This window comes from Drosophila rhopaloa, unplaced genomic scaffold (genome assembly GCF_018152115.1).
Source record: "Drosophila rhopaloa isolate 14029-0021.01 unplaced genomic scaffold, ASM1815211v1 contig_2, whole genome shotgun sequence".
Lineage (NCBI taxonomy): Eukaryota > Metazoa > Arthropoda > Insecta > Diptera > Drosophilidae > Drosophila > Drosophila rhopaloa.
In genome coordinates this window covers 8,785,493-8,803,413 of record NW_025335083.1, presented here as the reverse complement: position 1 = coordinate 8,803,413, position 17,921 = coordinate 8,785,493, and the positions used below count along the sequence as shown (strand labels likewise).

Below are 17,921 nucleotides of genomic sequence, written 5' to 3'. Positions count from 1 at the left end.
ACCGTATATTCTTTTTTATTAGCTTATAAAGAAGATTTCTAAATAAATTGTAACAAATTTGTGAATGTTTTTTTTTATATTAACATTTTTAAACATAATAAAATTAATCTCAATTAAAAACCAAACGCTTGAAGTTTTTTTTCTTCAAAATAGGTACAAAATGTTATTTTGGCAGTATTTCTATGTTATCTTTATAATATCTTATTCTATATGCCATAACCAATTAAATTAAATCTATAAAATTATTTTTAAATTTCTTAAAGAAGTGACAAATATTTTTAAGCCAGACACAGTTGCTTCAAAATGTACATATTTATATACCAAGTTCAATATACTGTGCGAATTCATGCTAAAAATACGGTCGACACCAATCGTTTAATTAATATTCTTTTTAACGGCGGTGGCAATATCAAGTAGCAATCAAGTCGAATTCAAGTAGCAATCTGGACAAAAATCCAGTTTCCTCATCATGGCAACTACATTCCAATAAAAGTTGAGACTCTTATTAAAAAAGAAGAAAAAACCAATCAAAACGAACAAGCGCAAAGCAGTCTCGACATTGGTTAAAATTAAAATATCAATGCAAATACGCTGGGACAGATTTTAATAAATGCAAAGATCGACACAATATCAATGGATGGGGAGTAGCACAGAGTGACACAGAGTCTAGAAAGGTGAAGAATTCTAATCAAGAGGCGGAAGCAAGACGTCGGCAGGTTCTGAGGGGAGATCTTAACATTCGACCAATCAACGGAGATAAATGCACGAGATCTCTGTTAGCCGTGTACCGATGTTAACATGGCCAACAAGTGCGGGTTAATTACGGTGGCAACAAGACACTCTCACTCTCTGGCGATCGCCGGCTCTCTCAGCCGATCGTTTCGGCCCCGTTATCAGCTGCCGAAGCGGTCGAAGCGAACGGGCCAAAAGGGTCGAGACTTCGTCATGAACTGGGCTGGAATCACACTCAGTTTTAGCGCGTTTTCTTCGGCGCGTCGTTGGCTATCTTCAAAAGCGCCTTAGTTGCATTCGGCGCGAGTTAGTTGCGGTTTAAGCGGCGAGCGGTGCGCATCTATAATAGTTCAAAAACGGCAAGAAAATATCCCTAAACTTTGAAGGACTTTGTACCTCCTAGCCTCGAGTGATTGGGTTCCCAACGAATTTCAAACCAGACCTTAATCTGTACGCAATAAAATTCGGTCGCGTCGGTGCTAAGCAAATAGTATTTTGTGATATCATAATGCCCAGAGTCGTGTGATAAGTGAATTAAATCGCTGGGATAAAGCCAAGAGAGCGCGAACTTCATCGCACACTGACTAACACAATTCACGTAGGCCATAAATGTTTTAATTGTGTTCCATAATCATTTTAAAAACAAAAACTTTGATATAACCCTGCAGTCACTGTGATGATAATTGTGGCGAAATCTTGTATTGGGAATACGAAATAATTCAAATTGTTTTACTAGTTATTAGAATATTGGTTGTAATGTTAAGCTTTTAAAAGAAAATCCGGTGGCAAGTGATAAAAATCTGATTTAAATCATTAAATCTGGGTAAAATATAGATTCTGTGAAAGGCAGTAATAATATTTTAGTTGAACTGCTTTAAATATGTTAAAAACTTATTAATAAAAAGAAAAAATCACATATAAAAACAAATATTTAAAAATATCTAAATTAAAAAAACCATGTTTGCATAACTTTGACAAACAAAATTTAAGCCGCAGCAATGAATAATTTAATATCTTTGATGGGAATTTTCCATTCGACGCTTTTGCAGTTTACCGCCTCCCACCTTTTAATCATTTACAAACGGCCGTGACATTGAGAAAAATCCCATAAATTGTTTTTTGACTGGCCAAGCACAGCAGCACAACAAATAATTGCTCCATTCATTTACCCGTAGAGATTCTAATCATCAACAAGAAAAGGCCCTCAAGATTAATCTTTCAAATACATGATTCACAATTCATAAATAACTGCCAAATTTTTTTTTCAAAAAAAAACATACAGGCAAATACAAAAGGTTTTGGGTTTTTGTTCTTCACTTTGTTACTTTTTTTCACGTCTGCACGTAACTCGATTCAAGCATGACCCAAAGTTTGTTTTGATTTCGGTTTTTTGTTTTGGTCGCGGCTTGTAAGTAAAAATAGCTCGGAAAAGACTGGTTCGTCGATAAAACCGGCTGACCATGGCCAGCAATAGATGTATTGGCAAGAACCTGGCTTTGAGCAAGTGATGGGTGATGTGTCAGGGATTTCCCAGGGAGAAAACGGGAACCCCAATTGGCCATCGTAACGCCGGACCTGCGATAAGCCGCTTAAAAACCTTTCATTCCATCTCCGCTTTTGCCATGTTTTTATCGGATTTTACTCTTTCGCTGCCTACCCCAACATATGGCCAACAAAGAGATCGAAAATGCGGTCAAGCAGCAGCCACAGCATCAGCTAATTGTTGTCAAAATAAGTGGACAGCCAGGGAAGATACTCGTTAAAAAAAAAGGTCTTAAATAAATCAAATTATAATAAACAAGCCTGATGATTGTATGTAAAAACGTGAAACGGAAAGCACTTTGAGCATTATGTAACGTTTTACGAACGTGTGGTTCGGTAGTACCTACATACGTAAAAATACACAAAATTCCAAAGCAAAAAATTATAAAAGCAAACTTTGCATAACAACATTTTCTGATTGATTGCCAGAGAAATTTAGTGATGGTAGAAACAAATTGGCCATTAAATGAATGAACAATTAAAGTTAATCTGACAAAGTTCAATCAATGAAAGGCTTAAAAGGCCCACCAGAATGCATTTAAAAATGAAAAGCTTGATTAAATAAACATTGTGTTTGTGCCAAGCCCATCTGCAAAGTTGCGTTCAAATTGGTCAAGCTGTTGAAATGTGACAAGTGCATACATTAAATTCCTTTTAAAGATGCGGTATTATATTCGTTATTTTATTAAGAAATACATTTGAATAACCCTTGTTATTAAGTATTAATAGTTGACATCATAATAAAATGAAAATACGACTTTCCGTTCAGTGGAATATGTATGACATTAAATTAAAAAATCCCCATTATTAAGTTCATTGGAATTTAGGCTCGAACATCTAATACTTTCATTGTTCTAGTTTCTCAAGATTTAAAATGTAAATTGAATGGATTTCTCTAGTCTCTGTAATCATTCAAGAGGAACAGCAACCTTACCCAGACTGAGATCAATTTTAAAGAAATAGAAAATAAATATTCATTAGGTCACCGCAAAAGAAAACGCAAAAATGTGTTTCGCTCCAGGTGCTAATTTTCAGGGAATACCCTAGTGGGATTTTGATGGCAGCTCAAATCAAAATCGCAGATCTTATTAGCCCACATACACAATGAGTAAGCGGTCAGTGCCCACGTGACTTTTGTAATACAGAATCAAAGAGGCATGTTAATTAAAGTGATTGTCTGTCACAAAGCATTAGACAGTCACCAAACAATTTACTCACGTCGGCAAAAAAACACCGGTCAGAACCACTTAAGATATATGAAAGATGATGAGAATTAATTGAGCTAAAAGTCATCTAAGGAAAACATCGAGCATCGAACAAATATTTGAGCTTTGATTGATTACTCATTTGAATGGGCCAAAACCCCCGTATTAATTAATATTTTAGTTCCGGCTGGCAGCAGGGTTTATTAAAAAATTATATTCGTTATTATACCAATCTTTAAAAGGTTTTCAATTTTGGTGTTTTTATGTTGTTTTACTCATGGCTTAAATTGAGGGCCTCGCAGCCGGATACTTAGATCCTCATTAACGGAAGTGCGTTAGGTCCATTGGCCCTTAAGGTACTAGCAGTACATAAATCTTTCAGATTCTTTAAGTCCTGCCAAATAAAAGCGAAAGTCATGGGGAAAGACAAAGGAAGGAAGCATTTAAAACAGCTTAGGCGAAATCAGAATACCCTTTAATAAGTAATACAATTTAATTCAAAATTTAAAATAGTTAATTATGAATTTTTATTCTATTTTTTTTGGGTCTTTGGAAAAATATTTTATTACTACACTCCAACTATTAAGTTTTAATGACTAAGTACAACTTATTGTCATCTGGAAACAACATTATTTCGAAGGATAACGATTGTATTGAGCTACAATTCCAAGAAAATTGAAGCCTAAACACAACTTGATGCGCATGAAAAATGTCTTGAGCCATTTCTTTCGAATTTTCCTCTCCAGCACCGCTTTTGCTTTTCATAATTTATGCGCAGTTTTCTTTATGTGTGGGGCTCCAACGGACTTTGGCTTATGGACAGTGGACCCATTGGCGGACGTGAGCTTGTGCCTCTGTGTGCGTGTGTGTTTAAGGAACAGCGTGCTAATTAATTAAATTCGTACGTGCCTTGTGTGTGTGTGTGTTTGGATGTGCAACTGTCTTGAGTTGAGCCGGCGAATCAACTTGCTGGCCATGTGCTGATAGGACCAAAGGCAAAAGCCCACATGCACACAAGAGCACCACGGAGCGTATGAGTGATATTTACAGTCGGGCCGTAAATCATACTTAACTTAATATACAATATATAGCCTCATATGTTTGCCCTTTTCGGCCATGTGCGTGCTACTTTCTTTCGGGCGACGAGTTCAATACAGGATGCCAGGCTAATGTGGTTATAGGGTTAGAGGATATTTCCATTGATTGAGTTTGGCAATAACAAGAGAAAAACAATTTGTATAATTGTTATTGTTTATTAGAAGAAAACTCGATTAGGCAAAAGAGTTTTGGTTGGGGAAATGAAAGCAATATGAGGCATGGCATCATAGCACAGGAGCTTTAATAAAACGTTTACTATATTCAAAGACAAATACTTTTTTAATGCTTAACTGATGTTAAATTTAAAGTCAAATTCCTTGATTTGTAAGACGTAAAAAAACAAGATTTTAGGGTTTTTTTTTAACACAAACTTTATTACGGTCATTAGAGTGTTAAGTGGCCTTCAACCAGGGCAACTTCTTCTCGTCTCCGACACAAGTACATATATCAGAATTGGCTTCAATAAAAAATAATATAACATCTTTAATGCCAGAGCAACTCGTTTTATCAACATTCAACAAGACCATCTGCCAAGCAAGTCAAATATAATTGGTACAATAAGAAAAATATTCCAATAAAATTTGAAATTAAATGCTACAATCAGCAGCTGAATAAATACATATAATAACAATATTAAGTGTAATTGAAGCCCACAACTTGTACTAATAATAGTCGATGTTCACTTTATGTGTCTCATTTGCAGGCAATTTGTGGTTAAAATCATCAGCAACTTCCGCATATCCACACACACAATAGCTTCCAAAATATTCAATAAGAGACAATCGTGACCAAAAAAAAACCAGCCAGCAACAATTGGGATAAAAACCAAAACAATAACCTCAAATTGAATGAGCGTAAGCCATAATTATGACCAAATGAGCCAGCCCACAAAAACAACAGTAATAGCAACAAAGAGGCCAAGCAGAACCAACAACAAAATGAGGGTTGTCAACAGCAGATTCACAGAAATATCTCGCTTAACAGTCATCTTAACAGTGCTGCTGCAGTTTGTGAGTCACGCCAGTGGCTTGCAAACCGTAAACGAATCAGCAGGTGAGTGCACTGAAAATAATAATAAAATATGTAATAAAATTATTGTTTTTAAAATGAAAAGAACAATTATGCAATATTAAAAATGATTTTCTTTAAGTTTCAATAAGATTTAATCTAAATTTTAATTTTTAAAGATCAGAACTAGGATTTATTTACCTATTATTTTAATAAAAGAACAAAATACTAAACTTAAGTTCATTCCGTATACCCAATCATGGTAATTGAAGTACATTTTATTATTAATTTCACCTTCAGTTATCCCTCTTAATTTAAATTTATCTTAATCACGAAATTTTTTCTTTTTTTTTAAATATGTTTTCTAAAACTACATCTTAGTAAATTTATTTCTGTAATTAGTTTCTGCTTTGATGAAGAATCTCAAAACCCATGTAAACCGATAGAAGCTCCACGAGGCAATTAACGCCAATCGACCTTGGCCAATATTAATGCCGGCATAAACATTAGCACCAAGTAATATAAACTCATTTATATTTTCTTTAGACAATGTAAACAGCGATTGCCACTTACATGCGAAAAATAAGTATCTGCCCACCTGGCATGTGAATTTGCGTAAGTCCGGCAAATAATCAAGCGAGTGCTTGATGGTTTAAACAAACGCCGGTAGGTAAGCAATCATAATAATGGCCATAACGAGCCAATAAATGATGCAGCCCAACGCTGAAATCCCCCCACACTCGCACTCACCGAAAAGCAGTCCATAAACGCGGCCTTAATGCTTAACTGACAGACATCCGCCTAACAGAGCTGGCTATATACATATGTACGAGGTACGTGCAGCACTCGCATATGGTATAATTTATATGCCAAACAGCTGCTGACATCGCCCAGTTTCCCTTCAAAAAAAGGAAAAATAAAAGAAAACCCAACCAGGATGAGCTTCAGTCCCATATGCCTTAAGCTCATATTTCACTTCACGACAAAACTGTTGATTCATTCATGAATAATGTGTTTTGTTATTGAAGAAGTTTTAAAAGCCTTTTTAAGAATAGAACGCGTTCCCGACAGAAATCCAATAAACTTCATTTCTAAGTTTAGCATTAAGCAAAACAGCTAAAAACGGGCAGTAAAATTTGCAATTGCCGATTGATCTATTAAATTAGATTAACAACTTGCGCACTTCAGAAAGTAATAAATAAAATTATATATTCGGAAGGTGTAAATTATCGTGTGGTGTTTGTCTAAACAGTATAGTCTAACAAAAAAAACAGAATTTAACTACAGTATTGAAAAACATAACGCAATGATGACTTTCTGCTGCAGTAATACTTTACCCCTAATCAAAAAAATGCCATTATTCTTTATTTGCTTAATTACAAGAAAAATTATTGTTTTTCTTAGAAGCTAAACAAGAACTTCTTATCAGCTTATCGGATTCTTAATCACAATTTCGTGCTGTCGTAAAGCTAATTGTTTTTTAATGTGTGCGTATTTTTAGCAGTGATTTTCCGATTGTCAACGCTATTGTTCCTATTGGGTAACGATTAGAACTGCGAAATATTTACTTTTGTTCGGTTTGGCTAAGCCATGTTCATGATCAAATATTTTTATGGTCCTATGGCGGGGCTTATGAAGATTAGCCAAGCACTCGAAATTTCCCATAGATCGGCAGGTAATATCCGATTACAAGCTAATGCTTACTCATTCCTCATTGACAAAGGGCAAAAAATACTAAACTGGAATTATCTGCGAAAATTATAAACTTCTAACTAGCGGGTCAGCTTACCTAACTCGATCCGGATCTTGATGGCATTTTAATTTGTATTTTATCGCCTTATTGAATGTGTGTGCACTAATTTACATACGAATGTCGACACTTGTCGCATTATATATGGGCAATCAATGCGGCTATTCAGATAAAATGTCTGAAGAATGTAAATCCAATTATTCTTAGAATGTTGAAAAGAGATTTATTAGCAGCTTTTTGTGCTTTCAGATATGAAAATATGAGTATAATAAGTATTTATTAAAAAAAGGATTAGAATTGAAGATTTTAGTTTTTAATAGAATATCAAGTAATATTTAAATACCAGTATATAACCAAAACGGGTTTTCCTTTATATTGTGAGAACTAAGTCATAATTGTCACTTTCATAATAATTCGCACATGTCTGCTAGTCTGTGACTCACAGTTCAAGGCACCTGAGGCCAAACAATTAGCATGTGTAATGAACATTTATGATCTAATAATAGCACCCTGAAATACAAGACACATGTAGGAATTCCAAAGTGTGAAACTAAGCCATGCATTCAATTAAATGAGCTATAAATTGCGAATCTCAGGCGCGTGATATGCCGCCAAAATGACAACGAAAAGTGTTTTGGTCTCAAATTGTTTATATTTGTCTATTTTGCTTTCGGTTTTTTTTGGTTATGACCCAGTGAATTATATTTGCTTGAGGATAAGTCTCACTAGACGACTGTTTGCCAGGCCAAACAAGAACAAAGCCGAATGATTCCTTGGTGTGTCTGTTTTTTTAAGCTCAAGAATGTAGATCTGCTTTATAATTAATTATAATAACCTTTTATATAAATCACTTACTTACTTACAAATGTTTTCATTTTCATTTTTAGCAGAAAATACAATATGTCTGTACCAAGAACACAACACCACTTACCGAAAGGAGATTGGAGCCGTGTGGTTTGCGGCCAGAGATCCTTGTTTGGTGTATTCCTGTGCAGCTGGTGTGGCCAAGGATCCACAGGCTCATATTGTGGTGACCCAGGTCGATTGCAATGAGTTCTACTGCGAAGTGGTAAGTAGTAAATCAAACCTTATCTTTACAAAATTATATTCTTATCAATGTTTTTCCATATTACAGGGCTCTGAGCTGCGCAGTGTGGAAGGCAGTTGTTGTGGGGAGTGCGTGAGGACCCACTGTCAGCACAATCATACCCTTTATGCCGTGGGTGAGTCCTGGCACAATGACGCAGATTGCACTCTTCTCGAGTGCGGTCGTCTGGATAATGGCCAGATCATCATGAACACATACAAAAGAAGCTGTCCGGCATTGACTGAAGATTGTCCAGCCTCGAGGTTAGAGGTTCGCAATTGTTGTCCCTACTGCAGACCACTCCAAACAGCCAGGATTGAGGAGCTCCAGGATACTGATGAGGAAAGCACAGAGGATATTTGGACAGCCGAATGGTATCGCAAGCATCCATGTAATCGGGATTGTCAGATCGGTGCCGAACCCATGACCTGTCGCTATACTTTTGTGGTCGAGTGGTACCAGACCTTTTCGAAAGCCTGTTACGATTGTCCTCGGAATCTAACGGACTGCTCCCGACCTCATTGTGTCATGGGTGATGGTCTAGAGCGAAGTATCACCGTGGTAAACCGCATGATGCCGGGACCGGCGATTGAAGTTTGCGAGGGAGATGAGATAGTGGTGGATGTGAAGAATCATTTGCTGGGCGAGAGTACCTCGATACACTGGCATGGTCTGCACCAGAAGAAGACCCCCTATATGGACGGGGTGCCCCACATCACCCAGTGTCCAATTACCCCACATGCGACCTTCAGATATACCTTCCCTGCTGACCTCTCGGGCACTCACTTCTGGCACTCGCACACTGGAATGCAGCGAGGAGATGGTGTGTTCGGTGCTCTGATCATCCGGAAACCCAAGGCTGCCGAACCTCATGGCGGACTCTACGACTTTGACCTCAGCGAGCATGTGATGATTGTCCAGGATTGGATACACGATACGGGAGCCAGCATTTTTTCCTATCATCATCACTCCAGGGGTGACAACAAACCACACAATCTGCTTATAAACGGAAAAGGACGTTATTACAACCGCATTTGGGCGGAAGCCAAGCAAACCCATCGCCGAACTGAGGAGAGGACCACACAGGCATTGGATCCACTGCCCAAATCCCAGGTGGATTTCGTTCAAACTCTACCGAGGCAAGCTCGTTTGGCTAAGAGTAACACCACAAAACTATTTCCCGTGAATTCCCGCCAAAAGAGGGGTAATCTGAATGAGATACCCTTGGAACTAGTACCTCATCAAGTCTTTTCTGTGAGGAGAGGTTTTCGCTACCGCTTCAGGATTATAAATGCGGAGTACCTTAACTGTCCGATTGTGGTTTCCATAGATGGTCACAATCTAACAGCAATTAACTCAGATGGCTTTGATATCGAGGCAATGGATGTAGGTTCTATTGTTACTTATTCCGGGGAGCGATTCGATTTTGTGCTGAATGCCAATCTCGAGGTGGGAAATTATTGGATTCGGTTGAAGGGATTGATGGACTGCAGCGAAGTCTTCACCTCCGCCTTCCAAGTGGGCATCCTCCGCTATGAAGGAGCTCCGGACGAGGAGCCCACCGCAGAATTGAGTTACGCCCACAAAGCAGAGGGCATTGAACTGAACGTAATGAACCGCGGTCCTGGATATCCGGACACCAAAACCGTCGCCGAGATGAGGGCTCTGCCCATCTACGATCATGTGTCTGGCATCGATCACGATACCCTCAAGCCGGAGGCAGACTACAAGTTCTTTATCTACTACGACTTTTACACCAAGAACAATCCCGACTTCCACGACCAGAATCTCTATGCAATGGACATGGAAATGACACAGGCAAACCGTCTTTACACCCCCCAACTAAATCACATCACCCTGAAGTTTCCCTCGCTGGCACTACTTCCCTCGAGGAGTCAGCTGAAGGATTCCGACTTCTGCAACGAAACGAGTCTGGAGAATCAGGGCATTGATTGCCGCAAAGAGTTCTGCAAGTGCCACCATGTTCTGCAGGTGCCCTTGGGTGCAGTGGTCGAGATGATCATCGTGGATGAGGGATTCCAGTACTACGCAAACCATCCCTTCCATTTGCACGGAAACGCCTTCAGAGTAATGGCATTGGAACGATTGGGCGAAAATGTCACCGTAGAAATGGTAAGACTTAAGTTAACTTAAGTAACAAACCTTAACCCTTTTTTCTTTCAGATCAAACAACTGGATCAGTTCAATTTACTCAAACGCAACCTTGACAACCCGCCTGTTAAGGACACCGTTACTATTCCCGATGGAGGCTACACCATTATTAGATTCGAGGCCTCCAATCCCGGCTATTGGCTCTTCCACTGTCACATCGAGTTTCATGCGGAGATTGGCATGGCCCTGGTCTTCAAAGTGGGTGACGATGATGAAATGGTCCCGGTGCCGGAGAACTTCCCCACCTGCGGCGACTATAATCCCGACTTAAAGTCTGATAGCGGTTCTTCAGAAAATTCGGGATCTAGCAAGCCGACAACCGCGAATCCACCAAATGCTGGAGGCGGCGGATCACGAATGGCACCCACTTTGATTGCTCTGCTCAGTAGTTTTGTGCTGGTGAAACTCTATCGATAGAAAAGGTCCTTAGAAAGAGAGCAACAACCCTTTACTTGCCAAGCGAAATTCAGAGATTATTTATTGATGACGAGGAAGAACCTTGAGATGAAAGTTGATTTTGATTGATATAGAAAAATACTTGTTCTCTAGCATTTGTATATATTCCATAGCACGCATCGTTGTAACCAAAACATCTGTGATTGTCTAAGAAAGTGTTTAAATAAGTAATTTGAAAATGTAATAAATATTTAATAATGTTTTCTTAAGAATTCCTGGTGTTTATTATATGGACTTGGAATCATGGTAACAGAAGTTCAAAACAAAAATGCATTACTTGCTATATTAATAGATATATCCTGCTATTATAACTACATATGTTACAATGTAGTACAGAATACAAAAACTTAGATCGGGTGCAAATTGCTAACCAATCAAAGATGAATCAGAAACTTTTAATGGTGCCAATCTGAAATTATATAATGTATATACAAGGGAATACCATATTTCCTAAAAAAAAAATCTGATGCAAGATTTCCTAATCATTGCAACATTGTATTAAGCTAATTTTGGAAGTTCATAGTGTCGGGCCTAATTGAAATATTGGTGTGTCGTCAGGTGGTGAGAGATCGGCTGAACCAGCCAACGCCCTCCACGTCGATAGCAGTCTTATCTGGTCCCCACTGGCAACAGATGGTGACGGGCTTGTTGTCGTCTTTTCCAACTCAAAGTATCAACATGGGCAGGAACCTGATCTTCAACCCGCTGACCCCACGAAGATAGCTGAAATTATGGCGCTGTTATTGCAATTCTGAAACAAAGTTATCAGAGCAGATGCGCTGGACATCTGGATTCGGTGCATCAGGGATATTATATAAGAGCAGTAACCTGCTGGGACTAAATCAGACGGAGTCAGCCAGTCATCCCAACGCCATCCAGCCTTAGTCAATCCAATCCAAATACCCAACCTCAAGTCAATATGTTCGACTGGACTGGTAAGAATGTTGTGTACGTCGGCAGCTTCAGCGGCATCGGCTGGCAGATGATGATGCAGCTGATGGAAAAGGACATCAAAATGATGGGCATCATGCATCGCATGGAGAACGTCGAGATGATGAAGAAGCTGCAGGCCATGAATCCCTCCGTGAAGGTGGTCTTCATGCAAATGAACCTCATGGAAAGGATGTCGATCGATCAGGCGATGAAGAAAATGGGCCAGATGATGGGCCACATCGATGTGATGATCAACGGCGAGAGTGTCCTGCTCGACAAGGATGTGGAGATGACAATGGGCATGAACCTGGTAAGTCTTCCAAACTTGAATACATGTCTTTTTTTTTTCAACTCCTGTTTCGAATCTTTCTCCTCCAGACTGGCATGATCCACTCGACCATGATGGCGATGCCGTACATGGACAAGACCCAGATGGGCATGGGCGGCATGGTGGTCAACATGTCCTCCGTTTATGGCCTGGAGCCAGCACCCGCCTTTGCCGTCTACGCCGCCGCCATGCACGGCATCCTCGGATTCACCCGCTCAATGGGTGACAAAATGATCTACCAGAAGACCGGCGTCATGTTCATGGCTATGTGCCCAGGACTCACCAACAGCGAGATGATGATGAACCTGCGCGACAACGTCACCTGGCACCATTCCGAGTCCATGGTGGAGGCTATCCAGAGCGCCAAGCGCCAAATGCCCGAGGAGGCCGCCATGCAAATGATCCACGCGATGGAGATGATGAAGAACGGCAGCATGTGGATCGTCAACATGGGCCAGCTCAAGGAGGTCATGCCCACGATGCACTGGCAGATGTAAATGGCTAGCTAATAAAGAGTGCCACGTTTGAGAGTTTATGAAATCTATGTTTTATTAAATCATTGGGAGCTTAGCTGGAGTTAGAGCGGGCGTTACATTGTTGCTGCGGAACACTCAAGATCTTCTTGCATTTCAACTTGTCCCATTACAGATAAAGAACTGGAATCATATCATACAAAATATATTGTTTTAAAGAGTTATCCTTTCGATTCAGAATCTGCACTGCTTTCGAGCAGTACTTAAACAATACGTTAGAATGTAGTTATTTTGTAATTTACTTACTTTTAGTATTGTTACGCTCACTAAATTATTATAAAACCTAGCAACCAATTCTAAATGCTTATTGTCAATCTTTTTTCTAAGCACACAAAGTCTAGAAAGTTACACAAAATTGTCATGAATATCACTACCACAAAAATATTATTATAAGCACATACAGTCTAGAAAGTTAAACTGAAAAGTAACACAAAATTATCTTGTATATCACTGCCACGAAAAGTATTATAAAACTTTGTCATTTTACTTAATCATCGAGCAATGCCGAGTTATACGAGTCATTTGAAAAGGTGTTGCACTTGCTGTGGAGTCGAAATGTTTGTATGTGCATTAAAGGGATGTCAGTGCAGAAATCCTGGCGAGCCATGTACCAGCCCAAATTTTACTGGTTTTGAAAAATCGAATGCAGAAAATCACACTGCCCCAGAAAGTGCCAGTCCCAGTCAACAGGCACGAATATTGACCAAGAGTAAGATAACCCCCTTAAGAAAGGGTTTGGCAGTTACAAAGAAACGTAAGAGTCCAATAATAAGGGGTTTAAAATCAAAATTAAAGCTGGTTTTGCAAACAACAGAGGGATCTTCAGTACCTGTTTTTAAGGCGGTTATTTTGAGAGAGATGATTAGGTTAGGAAGACAACCAAATCTAAAGTTTAAGCAAGCCGCAAGGCGAGTGAGGCCCTTTTTAAATCGCTGTAATGAAGTAAAGAATTCGCCAGCGGATTTTTCTAACCAGGTGTAAGTACAAGGTCAAGCTTATTATATTTTTTTGGAGTATTGTTTTAAGCTGCTCCTAACTAATTTTAGACAAATGCAGTCGATAGTGAGCGGAGATAAAATCAAAAATGTTGAAGAGTCTGAATCAGGCGTAATAAAGATGACTGAGACGCCAACGACATCTTCTTCAGAGCCCGAAGTGCAAATCCATGATCAAAACTTGGGAAACTTTTGTACACCGCTTGAATCGCCCAGAATCGATATGTATGAAGCAGACGTGTTGGACAAAGTAGATTCAACATCAGAAGATGAGCCTGAAGATCATGATCATTAGCATGATTATTAACGCTGCCTATATAAGCAGTGAAATTTCAGACTGCAAGGGACTCGCTTAAAGCGGAAGGACTAAGTCGCAGTCATTAAATAAACATTTATAAAAATATATATTTATTAGGTTAATACAATGCTTTGGCACTTGATTTGGTACATTTTATTTAAAGTAAAGGGTTTAAAGGAATAGTAAAGAGCTTAAAGATCGATTTTTATATGAAATTAATAATTCATAAAAGTACTATTTATTATCACAAGGTAAAATCTGAGTGTTATTGTCGTACGCTTCAACCACTAAATATAGGAATGTTTAGGATGACCGTTAACTTGCACGATCTATTTGCACTGATTTCTGTCCATCCTTCGGGTTAGTTCAGCCTCAAAGTCGGCTTCATGGAAGCTGGAATTTCGGCGAAAGAACTCGTCCAGTATCTTTGCTTGACACTGGCCTACTTCCATCATGGATCTCCAGTCAGCGACATTCCGGGGCATCTTCTTATCCTCCAGGTGAGCGTACACCGGTTCCAAGGGGCAGTTGTAATGACGCGAGTTGGCCATTACGTTTCTGGCGGTGTTGATCACATAGTTGCAAACCGAACACTCAAACTTATCAAAGAGTGAAGCTCCCGGAGAAGAATCGCCAATGTGGTACTGCCGCGTGACCAAATTGTGGAGCAACTTCTTGTTGGAGATGGGGTTGCGCCAATTTAGTTTGTGCTGCCGGTACGAGTCGTACAGAGTTTGGTTATCGGCCAACTCGTTTAAATAATTTGCCAACCCCCGTGGGTGTGTAAAGTCCTCTACAAAAATCGCAGATTTATTATTCGGCTGCCAGTCCTACAATATTTGTGGAAGATATTTAAAAATAGTAAATAAATGCCTAAAAAATATACTTACTTTTATGGTGGGTGAACCAAAGTAAATTGGAATTACCCCCATCACCAAAGGACGCCAAAACTTCTCTGTAATGTAATCGGGGCAGGCAGCATTCTCAATGGCAATCATGAACTTGTATTCAGAAAGAAATCGCAGCAACTCCGGTGAATAAAGGTTATTCAAGTAGTCGTTTTTTAGGCTGCAACAAAGCGAACGAGAATATTGTATTATAAATGGTTTTTCAATTTTTTGATTTCAATTTTTTAAATTAGTTTTAGATTTTCTATAGCTGCTTTTCGGGAAGGACTTTTTTACAATCCTCGATTATTACTTCGGTCAATTAAAGATATATCATCATAGTCTTCGTTCGAACTGTCTATTTCTTCATTATTGTCGGTGAAAAGAAACTCTCCTTGACTTGCATTAGTACCCTTTTGACAACGGCAGTTCCCAAATACATTACACTGGTTATTTAAAACTTTTCCTTTTTGAGGATTGCAATGGTGACATGGCAACGATCCGTACAACTGCACCCAGCACTCTACACAACAGATCTTGGGGAGCTCCGCAGCTCGAGGCGATGTCATGATTGTCTTGGGTTATCTAGAGAAAGTTATTGTGTGCTAAGTAGTACGTGTGGTTGGTTTGTGTGAGCAGAATATAGTCGCATTTGAAGGGGTCTCAAAAAGAGTAGCCTACTTGCCTTTCAGGAAGATCTTTGTTACGCAGGCAGCTGCCGTACGAATCGATCGTGAGATACTTCATCAGCTCCTTGACATAATCCTCCCTTCCAGACATCGTGTCACAATCGCTTTGCATGAAAGCTATCGATGCGGATGGACGGAATGCCCACTTGGACTTCCCGGCAAATGAAACGTGATAATCTTTCGAGGTGAGCGCCTGGCCACTGGGCAAGTACTGCGTCGTCAGCGGCATGTTGCTAAAGCGGCTGAATGTCGAGGTGAAGTGAAAGTGCCGGAGGAACTCATCGTTGGAGACAAACGGTGTGTTCCTGGGTGATTCCTCATGCAGCAGGGCCCACACATGCTGCTTGCCTCGCGGCACCGGGAAGTCTCCAGTCTTCATGTTGGAGCCGTAAAACAGAACGCCCTGCGAAAATATATAAATAATTGTAGGTTCATTAATTATTGTTCATTTGTTTCTTTTATTTATTTTATTAATTGTGATTGAGGGCAAATTGTTGTACTAGAATTATTTTATCACTCCTCAATGTCCACCGAAAAGTCATCTATCATTAAACATGAAGTTATAGTTTAAAATTATTTAGCCTCCACTTATCATTAAAATAAACTATATTACTTATAGTTTTATGTGTTCAACTTACCAAAATATTTTGTGCTTCTAAAAGGAACAACATTTAAAAATGTAGATTTACGACTTTAAAAATACATTTCTACATTTTTGAACTAAGCTTGAAAATGTGTTCCTAAAATGAAGTATCTATTTTTTAATATATATATTTAAGCAGTCCTTTTTGTTTATGTTTCTATTAAAAACGGAAAACTCTTTCAAAATAAACCAAAATAAATTAGGAAATCATACAAACATAAAAAAAACCAATCTGCAATAAATAATGGTATTGTTTTTACAATTAAATGCAGCAGTAAGCGTAAAAATATTTCTATAACTCCTGGCACAGCTTCTTTTTTTGCGGAAGTATGATTGTAATTTATACATTACATTGTGGAAAAAAAGTTTAAATAGAACAATGCTAATCTAAAATTTGAATGCTGTGGAACAGCTACTTAAATAATCTGTAAAATATATTACTGCTTACTCTTGATAAGCAAGAGCCCTGCCGGATGTGGACTTAGAATTCGAGATTTTTTAGCATTGTTCACGAACCCGGGACATCGGAAGGCGGTGTCGCTTGTTGGTGATGCGGCAAGTGTTGATGCCACATTGGCGCACCTCGTCGTAGTTCCAGGACATGTCCCTTGACCACCAGACCAGCTCGACATGATCACTGGACTTGGAATGGTCGTAGTTCATGATTTTGTCCGACAAGAGAAACACAACTGCCAGCCAAATGGCCACCATCGCAGCCAGAGCAATGCAGTAGCGCCATCCCAGCCGCATGGCTGTCCTTGGAGCACTTCCTTTCAGGATAATGAGAATGTTTCCGACTCCTTCCGTTCGGATTCAAAAAGCCGGTGCGCCGCAATTTCGGTCGAGCGGCTGAATTTCGACTTCCAGCAGTCAGCTGATTTTTGCCAATGTCTAGTGTTGTGAAGCGTTACTCCGTTCAAGTCACACTCCACATGATACAACTTGATTGCTGATGTCAGTTATATTTTATTATATTTTCCTAACTAATGATTTTAGTGCTTTTAAATAAATGATTATTAATCAAAAACTTTTCAAGAAATAATAATATTGCACTTATAAAAAATTATGAATTCCCCCTTTATTATTTCTTACCAGAACCATAACTAAAAATATTGTACAATATTATTTTTACTTGTGCAATTTTCAATTTTTCTCGCCCAATCATACATTTTTTAATAATATTACTAATGGAGACAAAAATTTATGAATCAGCAATTAAAAAAAACAAGCTAGTTAGTTCCGTTGAATTTGAAAATATGACTAATTGAGATTAAAACATAAGAATGACATATAAAAAAAGCCAAGCTATGGTACTTCTGGATATGAAAGTTATATTTTACTTGAATCAACATAAATGGATACTCAACGGACCATCCCTATACTAATAGCAAACACAAATAGCAAATTGCATTTTATTAACAAAATACTAAATTAATAAATATAATTTTTAAATATATTTATACCTGTATTAATAACTACTGAACTGTATGTATTCTTTTAATTCTATTTGTCAATTTAATAAACAACCTTAATGTTTTTATTATTCACTTAAAACATCATACGCG

At 38.6% G+C, this 17,921-nt stretch overlaps 4 protein-coding genes across 8 annotated transcripts; 3 read left to right on the top strand and 1 right to left on the bottom strand.

Moving 5' to 3' along the window:
• Positions 1–1,013: 1,013 nt before the first annotated feature.
• LOC108043459 (L-ascorbate oxidase) lies at positions 1,014–11,262 on the top strand. Of its 3 annotated transcripts, none has more exons than XM_044459985.1 (5): positions 1,014–1,182; positions 5,281–5,630; positions 8,223–8,404; positions 8,471–10,555; positions 10,607–11,262. In XM_044459985.1, the coding sequence occupies exons 2-5, from the start codon at positions 5,426–5,428 to the stop codon at positions 11,009–11,011; spliced, it is 2,877 nt and encodes a 958-aa protein (XP_044315920.1). In that variant the 5' UTR covers positions 1,014–1,182; positions 5,281–5,425; the 3' UTR covers positions 11,012–11,262. The 3 variants fall into 3 exon arrangements, with proteins under 3 accessions (XP_044315920.1, XP_044315921.1, XP_044315919.1); XM_044459986.1 differs by having other exon boundaries at positions 1,014–1,330; positions 8,226–8,404; XM_044459984.1 differs by having other exon boundaries at positions 1,014–1,330.
• Positions 11,263–11,969: 707 nt separating this feature from the next.
• LOC108053682 (fat body protein 2) lies at positions 11,970–12,808 on the top strand. The gene is made up of 2 exons (XM_017136395.1): positions 11,970–12,293; positions 12,362–12,808. The coding sequence occupies exons 1-2, from the start codon at positions 11,970–11,972 to the stop codon at positions 12,806–12,808; spliced, it is 771 nt and encodes a 256-aa protein (XP_016991884.1).
• Positions 12,809–13,182: 374 nt separating this feature from the next.
• LOC108043468 lies at positions 13,183–14,253 on the top strand. Of its 2 annotated transcripts, XM_017122184.2 has the most exons (3): positions 13,183–13,598; positions 13,659–13,821; positions 13,891–14,253. In XM_017122184.2, exons 1-3 carry the CDS (start codon positions 13,346–13,348, stop codon positions 14,132–14,134), a joined length of 660 nt encoding a protein of 219 aa, XP_016977673.1. In that variant the 5' UTR covers positions 13,183–13,345; the 3' UTR covers positions 14,135–14,253. The 2 variants fall into 2 exon arrangements, with proteins under 2 accessions (XP_016977673.1, XP_016977671.1); XM_017122182.2 differs by having other exon boundaries at positions 13,183–13,821.
• Positions 14,254–14,272: 19 nt separating this feature from the next.
• On the bottom strand, positions 14,273–17,224 carry LOC108043467 (alpha-(1,3)-fucosyltransferase B). 2 transcript variants are annotated; one of them, XM_017122180.2, is made up of 4 exons: positions 16,873–17,224; positions 15,710–16,116; positions 15,028–15,205; positions 14,273–14,967 (listed from the first exon to the last, which is right to left on the bottom strand). In XM_017122180.2, exons 1-4 carry the CDS (start codon positions 17,104–17,106, stop codon positions 14,467–14,469), a joined length of 1,320 nt encoding a protein of 439 aa, XP_016977669.1. In that variant the 5' UTR covers positions 17,107–17,224; the 3' UTR covers positions 14,273–14,466. The 2 variants fall into 2 exon arrangements, with proteins under 2 accessions (XP_016977669.1, XP_016977670.1); XM_017122181.2 differs by lacking the exons at positions 15,710–16,116; positions 16,873–17,224 and adding an exon at positions 15,338–15,682 and having other exon boundaries at positions 14,280–14,967.
• Between the last annotated feature and the right edge of the window lie 697 nt (positions 17,225–17,921).